The sequence below is a fragment of the Oncorhynchus gorbuscha genome, linkage group LG20, assembly GCF_021184085.1.
Source record: "Oncorhynchus gorbuscha isolate QuinsamMale2020 ecotype Even-year linkage group LG20, OgorEven_v1.0, whole genome shotgun sequence".
Taxonomy (NCBI): domain Eukaryota; kingdom Metazoa; phylum Chordata; class Actinopteri; order Salmoniformes; family Salmonidae; genus Oncorhynchus; species Oncorhynchus gorbuscha.
This window is the reverse complement of record NC_060192.1, coordinates 43,894,393-43,903,194: the sequence shown is the minus strand read 5'-3', so window position 1 is coordinate 43,903,194 and position 8,802 is coordinate 43,894,393. Positions and strand designations below refer to the sequence as shown.

At 42.2% G+C, this 8,802-nt stretch overlaps 1 protein-coding gene across 1 annotated transcript in view; it reads right to left on the bottom strand.

Annotated features, from left to right (window-relative positions):
- Window positions 1–2,915: 2,915 nt before the first annotated feature.
- LOC124006924 (vacuolar protein-sorting-associated protein 36-like) overlaps window positions 2,916–8,802 on the bottom strand; it is a 24,104-nt gene continuing 18,217 nt past the window's right edge. The window contains exons 7-10 of the mRNA XM_046317113.1: window positions 8,257–8,321; window positions 6,318–6,348; window positions 4,169–4,233; window positions 2,916–3,142 (exon numbers count right to left, since the gene is read on the bottom strand). Coding sequence (XP_046173069.1) covers window positions 3,001–3,142; window positions 4,169–4,233; window positions 6,318–6,348; window positions 8,257–8,321 — 303 coding nt within the window. The 3' untranslated portion in view covers window positions 2,916–3,000. The remainder of the gene's footprint in view (window positions 3,143–4,168; window positions 4,234–6,317; window positions 6,349–8,256; window positions 8,322–8,802) is intronic.

Below are 8,802 nucleotides of genomic sequence, written 5' to 3'. Positions count from 1 at the left end.
GATATGACTGATATGATATGACTAATATGATATGACTAATATGATATGACTGATATGATATGACTGATATGATATGACTAATATGATATGACTGATATGATATGACTGATATGATATGACTGATATGATATGACTGATATGATATGACTGATATGATATGACTGATATGATATGACTGATATGATATGACTAATATGATATGACTGATATGATATGACTGATATGATATGACTAATATGATATGACTGATATGATATGACTGATATGATATGACTAATATGATATGACTGATATGATATGACTGATATGATATGACTGATATGATATGACTGATATGATATGACTAATATGATATGACTGATATGATATGACTGATATGATATGACTAATATGATATGACTGATATGATATGACTGATATGATATGACTAATATGATATGACTGATATGATATGACTGATATGATGTGACTGATATGATGTGATATATGATATGACTGATATGATATGACTAATATGATGTGATATATGATATGACTGATATGATGTGATATATGATATGACTAATATGATGTGATATATGATATGACTGATATGATATGACTAATATGATATGATATATGATATGACTGATATGATATGATATGCCTGATATGATATGATTGATATGACTGATATGATGTGATATATGATATGACTGATATGATATATGATATGATTGATATGACTGATATGATGTGATATATGATATGACTGATATGATATGACTGATATGATATGACTAATATGATGTGATATATGATATGACTGATATGATGTGATATATGATATGACTGATATGATGTGACTGATATGATGTGATATGCCTGATATGATATGATTGATATGACTGATATGATGTGATATATGATATGACTGATATGATATGATATATGATATGATTGATATGACTGATATGATGTGATATATGATATGACTGATATGATATGACTGATATGATATGACTAATATGATGTGATATATGATATGACTAATATGATATGATGTGATATATGATATGACTGATATGATATGATATGACTGATATGATGTGATATATGATATGCCTGATATGATATGATATATGATATGATTGATATGACTGATATGATGTGATATATGATATGACTGATATGATATGACTAATATGATATGACTGATATATGATATGACTGATATGATATGACTAATATGATATGACTAATATGATATGACTGATATGATGTGATATATGATATGACTGATATGATATGATTGATATATGATATGATTGATATATGATATGACTGATATGATATGACTAATATGATATGACTAATATGATATGACTAATATGATATGACTGATATGATTGATATATGATATGACTGATATGATATGATATGACTGATATGATTGATATGATTGATATATGATATGACTGATATGATTGATATATGATGTGACTGATATGATTGTTGAAGAAATGCAGAATTCATAGACAAAGACTTCCAAAAGTCTTGTGATGAAATCATTTCTATTAATGGAATTTAAAAAAAATGTATCAGCAAGTTAAAAGAGAACAAATCTTCAGGGAATGATGGCCTTATTAGTGAATTCTATAAATATTTTCAGGACGATATTGTTATATTTACTGTTTTATTATTTCATGTTTTAGGGGGTCCTGCCTGTTTCTATGACACAAGGCCTTGTTTCTGTAATACCCAAACCAAACAAAGATTCCATGATGTTAGAAAAATGGAGACCAAATCACATTAATGAACAATGATGGAAAGCTGCTAGTATCCATCTTTGCAAGAAAGACTTCAAAAAGGTCTTGACCAAATCATTGATGAAACTCAGTCTGGTTTTATGAAGGGCAGACAGATACAGTGGGGTAAAACAGTATTTAGTCAGCCACCAATTGTGCAAGTTCTCCCACTTAAAAAGATGAGAGAGGCCTGTAATTTTCATCATAGGTTCACTTCAACTATGACAGACAAAATTAGGAAAGAAAAATCCAGAAAATCACATTGTAGGATTTTTAATTTATTTATTTGCAAATTATGGTGGAAAATAAGTATTTGGTCAATAACAAATGTTTCTCAATACTTTGTTATATACCCTTTGTTGGCAATGACAGAGGTCAATCGTTTTCTGGAATGTGGAATGCAGCCCTAGGACAAGTGAGGTGGAATGCAGCCCTAGGACAAGTGGAGTGGAATGCAGCCCTAGGACAAGTGAGGTGGAATGCAGCCCTAGGACAAGTGAGGTGGAATGCAGCCCTAGGACAAGTGGAGTGGAATGCAGCCCTAGGACAAGTGGAGTGGAATGCAGCCCTAGGACAAGTGAAGTGGAATGCAGCCCTAGGACAAGTGGAGTGGAATGCAGCTCTAGGACAAGTGAGGTGGAATGCAGCCCTAGGACAAGTGAAGTGGAATGCAGCCCTAGGACAAGTGGAGTGGAATGCAGCTCTAGGACAAGTGAGGTGGAATGCAGCCCTAGGACAAGTGAGGTGGAATGCAGCCCTAGGACAAGTGGAGTGGAATGCAGCCCTAGGACAAGTGGAGTGGAATGCAGCCCTAGGACAAGTGGGGTGGAATGCAGCCCTAGGACAAGTGGAGTGGAATGCAGCCCTAGGACAAGCGGAGTGGAATGCAGCCCTAGGACAAGTGGGGTGGAATGCAGCCCTAGGACAAGTGGGGTGGAATGCAGCCCTAGGACAAGTGGGGTGGAATGCAGCCCTAGGACAAGTGGGGTGGAATGCAGCCCTAGGACAAGTGGGGTGGAATGCAGCCCTAGGACAAGTGGGGTGGAATGCAGCCCTAGGACAAGTGGAGTGGAATGCAGCCCTAGGACAAGTGGAGTGGAATGCAGCCCTAGGACAAGTGGAGTGGAATGCAGCCCTAGGACAAGTGAGCTGGAATACAGTAAAAAAACACCCCCAGGCCCAATTCCTCTAATTTGTCACTAGCAGCACCAACTCACTGTGTCATTCTGGGTAAATGTTCTTGGTGAATAAAAGTGATTGTGATTCTTACGTTGTCCAGGGCCGAGGAGATCATCTCCTCCTCACTGTGGGACTGCAGCTGAACCACCATCACACCACTGTCAAAGATACGCAACCTGGAGAGAGAGAGAGAGAGAGAGGGGTGACGGAGGGAGAGGGGACGGAGGGAGAGGGGGAGAGAGAGGGAGAGTGAAAGGGGAAGGAGGGAGAGAGAGAGAGAGGGGTGACGGAGGGAGAGAGAGAGAGAGAGAGGGGTGACGGAGGGAGAGAGAGAGAGAGAGAGAGGGAGAGTGAAAGGGGAAGGAGAGAGAGAGAGACAGAGGGAGAGGGGGAGACGGAGAGAGAGAGAGGGGTGACAGAGAGAGAGAGACGGAGGGAGAGGGGGAGACGGAGAGAGAGAGAGAGGGGTGACAGAGAGAGAGAGACGGAGGGAGAGGGGGAGACAGAGGGAGAGTGAAAGGGGAAGGAGGGAGAGAGAGAGAGTGAGAGAGAGAGAGAGAGAGAGACGGAGGGAGAGAAAGGGGAGGGAGAGAGAGAGGAGAAGAAGGGAGAGGGGGGACGGAGGGAGGGAGAGGAGAAGATAAAAAAGGTGGGAGAAATAAGGGGATGATGGAAATGAAAAGAATGAAGTTTAACAGAGTTGGTAAAGTAACACAGTGAACATGGTAGAAAACAGTCTGTCTTTTAGACAGTTGTTCCACTACAATGGTTTTCCTGTTGCTCTAACACAGAGTCAGTAGGTTTTCATTTTAAGCAAGTAAGTAGAAGGACCAGGAATGAGTCCCAAACAGCACCCCATTCCCTATATAGTGCACTACTTTTGAAAACAACCCTATGGGCCCTGGTCAAAAGTAGTGCACTATATAGGAAATAGGAAAACAATTGGAAAGTGGCCTGGGTCTGAGTTCTCTGTTTTCTTTTGAATCTCTGGGAAGGGGCAGGAAGTGACATGGCCACAGGAAACTGCCTCCAACAACAGGAAGTCAAACAGGAAGAGCTCGGCCGATTCCTCTATGACACACACACACACACACACACACACACACACACACACACACACACACACACACACACACACACACACACACACACACACACACACACACACACACACACACACACACACACACACACACACTGACCTCAGTGGTTGCTTCAGCGACTCAAACATCTTACAGGCATTCACCAAATCCTCTGGAGACAGCAGCTAGGAGAGGACGAGAAAGAAGGGGGGTAAGAAGGGAGAGAGGAGAGGAGTAAGAAGGGAGAGAGGAGAGGAGTAGAGAGAAGGAGAGAGGACGAGAGAGAAGGAGAGAGGACAAGAAAGAAGGGGGGAAAGAATGGAGAGAGGAGAGGACGAGAGAGTAGAGAGAAGGAGAAAGGACGAGAGAGGAGTAGAGAGGAGAGGACGAGAGGAGAGGAGTAGAGAGAAGGAGAAAGGACGAGAGAGTAGAGAGAAGGAGAAAGGACGAGAGAGGAGTAGAGAGAAGGAGAAAGGACGAGAGAGGAGAGAGGGAGTAGAGAGGAGAGGACGAGAGGAGTAGAGAGGAGAGGACGAGAGGAGAGGAGTAGAGAGAAGGAGAAAGGACGAGAGAGGAGAGGAATAGAGAGGAGGAGAGGATGAGAAAGAAGGAGAGAGGACAAGAGAGGACAAGAGAAGGAGAGAGGAGTAGAGAGGAGAGAGGATGAGAGTGGAGAGGATGAGAGAGGAGTAGAGAGGAGAGAGGATGAGAGAGGAGAGAGGATGAGAGAGGAGGGGGAAAAGGGGAAGAGGAGGAGAAAAAGAGAGAAGGAGGAGAGAGAAGCGGGAAAAGAGGGGAGAGAATAAAGATAGGGAGGTAAGTTTATTAAAAAAGTAACACTGAACAAAAATATAAAAATGCAACAATTTCAAAGATTTTACTGAGCTACAGTTAGGAATGAACTAAATGAATTAGGCCCTAATCTACGGATTTCACACGACTGGGAATACATTCATTAGGCCCTAATCTATGGATTTCACCTGACTAGGAATACATTCATTAGGCCCTAATCTATGGATTTCACACGACTGGGAATACAAATACGCATCCGGCAAAGATACCTTCAATTCTTTTTAAAAGGTAGGGGAGTGGATCAGAAAACCAGTCAGTATCTGGTGTGACCACCATTTGCCTCATGCAGAAACACAGATCTGCTTCACATAGAGTTGATCAGGCTGTTGATTGTGGCCTGTGGAATGTTGTCCCACTCCTCTTCAAATGGCTGCGTGAAGTTGCTGGATATTTTGGTGGGAACTGGAACACGGTGTCATACACGTCGATCCAGAGCATCACAAACATGCTCAATGGGTGACATGTCTGGTGAGTATGCAGGCCATGGAAGAACTGGGACATTTTCAGCTTCCAGGAATTGTCTACATATCCTAGCGACATGGGACCGTGCGTTATCATGCTGAAACATGAGGTGATAGAGGAGGATGAATGGCACAATGAGCCTCAGGATCTCGTCACGGCATCACTGTGCATTCAATTGTGCCATTGGTAAAATGCAATTGTTTTCGTTGTCCATAGTTTATGCCTGCCCAAACCATAACCCCACCATGGGGCACACACGGTCTGACAGCATGTTCCAGTTTCCGCCAATATCCCGGTACAGTTGAAACCAGAATTCATCCCTGAGGAGCACACTTCTCCAGCGTGCCAGTGGCCATCGAAGGCGAGCATTTTCCCATTGAAGTTGGTTACGACATCGAACTGCAGTCAGATCAAGACCCTGGTGAGGATGACGAGCACGCAGATGAGCTTCCCTGAGACAGTTTCTGACAGTTTGTGCAGAAATTCTTCAGTTGTGAATACCCACAGTTTCATCAACTGTCTGGGTGGCTGGTCTCAGACAAACCCCAATGGGTGAAGAAGCCGGATGTGGAGGTCAATTCGCTCTGGTGGACATTCCTGCAGACAGCATGCCAATTGCACACTCCTCAACGTGAGACATCTGTGGCATTGTGTTGTGTGACAAAACTACATATTTTAGAGTGGCCTTTTATTGTTCCCATCCAGGGCCTAAAATGAACACCACAACCTGCCAAAATGCAGGCAGATTGGTGTCTATTTCAGCAGCCATGTTGGCAGGTGGTCAGGGCTCTACAGTGTGAGCATTTAATTCGCATTTGTGAATAAAAAGTCAAGTATGATCACATTTATAGTAAAATAAATGCTGCAGTAGCTGTTTTAAAAGTATTTCTGCCATTTTGTTTCATAGCTGGTAAATGAATCAAAACAACTATGAATCCTATATAACCAATCCCACCTCGCGCGCTGCAACACTGCCTGGCTCGGGGCTGTCCGCACGTGGAAGTACTGAGTGAAATAGTCATTTGTAGAAGCGCTGCGCACAAGCATAAAAGTTGGCTTAAATGTACTTGAAAGGAAAGTCAACAGAAGTGAGCCTTTGTGTTGTTGTATTTTTTGGGGCTAAATAAATTGTTTTGTTCAAGCTAGGTTGTTTTTCTATATTTGAGTTGCTCGGGAAGAGAAGGTAACGCTTGTACGTGTCAGAATCAATCTCACAAACATGACGCGTTACCGCGGTAACCTCCTGCCCTTAAAGGGGCAGGTGAACATTTTGTCTCATCTTTGATATTTTGGGTAAAAGACTCCGGTCACAAACAATTAAAGAATTTACCAATATACCACATTACTTCTTCCTAATAATTCATTTATTGTTTTAGAAACATTACAAAGCATGCTCATAGTTATTATTTTTTTGTCATTTTAGCTCTGAAAAAAATATTAGGGCTGGTGAAAAAAATCTGAGTGGCTGGTAGATTTTTTATTTACTAGTGGACCAAAAGATAAATGTTATAGGCTGTCCCCAGCACAAGGTGCACCTGTGTAATGATCATGCTGTTTAACCTCTTGGAACCCTAGGGGCAGTATTTCATTTTTTGATGAAAAAAACGTTCCCGTTTTAAACAAGATATTTTGTCACGAAAAGATGCTCGACTATGCATATAATTGACAGCTTTGGAAAGAAAACACTCTGACGTTTCCAAAACTGCAAAGATATTATCTGCGAGTGCCACAGAACTGATGCTACGGGCGAAACCAAGATGAAACTTCAAACAGGAAGTGAGCCAAATGTTTGAGGTGCTGTTTTCCATTGTCTCCTTATATGGCTGTAAATGCGCCCTGAACGAGCCACACTTTCTGTCGTTTCCCCAAGGTGTCTGCAGCATTGTGACGTGTTTGTAGGCATATCATTGGAAGATTGGCCATAAGAGACTACATTTACCAGGTGTCCGCCCGGTGTCCTTTGTCGAAATTGTTGCGTAATCTCCAAGCTGCTCGCATTCTTCCATGTGGTTGAGACAGAGAGGAGACTTCCAGGAATGATATATCATGAAGAGATATGTGAAAAACACCTTGAGGATTGATTCTAAACAACGTTTACCATGTTTCAGTCGATATTATGGAGTTTTAATTTGGAAAAAAGTTTGGCGTTTTGATGACTGAATTTGTTTTTTTTTTGGTAGCCAAACGTGACGAACAAAACGGAGCGATTTCTCCAACACAAAGAATCGTATAAAGGAAAAACTGAACATTTGCTATCTAACTGAGAATCTCCTCATTGAAAACATCCGAAGTTCTTCAAAGGTAAATTATTTTATTTGAATGCTTTTCTTGTTTTTGTGAAAATGTTGCCCGCTGAATGCTACGCTAAATGCTATGCTAGCTATCAATAATCTTACACAAATGCTTGTTTTGCTATGGTTGAAAAGCATATTTAGAAAATCTGAGATGACAGTGTTATTAACAAAAGGCTAAGCTTGAGAGCTAATATATTTAAGTGCACCTATAGTTCTACCGCTGGCCAATCAGCTCAGGTTACCGTGTCTGAAGGTAGAACTCCGCCTACCCAGCAGGCCCAGAGAACCAATCGAGTGCACCTATAGTTCTACCGCTGGCCAATCAGCTCAGGTCACCGTGTCTGAAGGTAGAACTCCGCCTACCCAGCAGGCCCAGAGAACCAATCGAGTGCACCTATAGTTCTACCGCTGGCCAATCAGCTCAGGTTACCGTGTCTGAACGCGGTTTTGTCGCACCATAGACTGTAAAAAGAAACCTCGAACGCACAGCAAAGTTTAAAGATGCGCGCGTGTGTGTGTGTGTGGGAGGGGGAATATGTGTGTGTATGTATGTGTGTGTGTGTATATGTATATGTGTGTGTATGCGTGTCCTCAGCTCACCTCCATTCCCTAGCTCTGTTGACCAGACAGTACACTTCAGTCAGAGCCATCATCCCACCACGCTCCTACAGGAACAGAGAGAAAGAGATACATATTTAACCTAACAACACCAGGCCAAACCTACACTGGAGTTGATTACCAAGAGAATGTTCCGGAGTGGACAAGATGCAGTTTTGACTTAAATCTACTTGAAAATGTACGGCAAGAAATGGCTGTCTAGCAATGATCAACAACCAACTGGACAGGAGCTTGAAGAATTTAGAAGAAAGAAAGAACGGACAAATTCTACAATCCAGGACTGACCCAGAAAGACTCACAGCTCTTAGAGACTGACCCAGAAAGACTGACCCAGAAAGACTCTCAGAGACTGACCCAGAAAGACTCTCAGAGACTGACCCAGAAAGACTCTCAGAGACTGACCCAGAAAGACTCTCAGAGACGGACCCAGAAAGTCTCTCAGAGACGGACCCAGAAAGTCTCACAGCTGTAATCGTTGCCAAAGGTGATTCTAACATGTATTGACTCAGGGACGTGTGAATACCTATG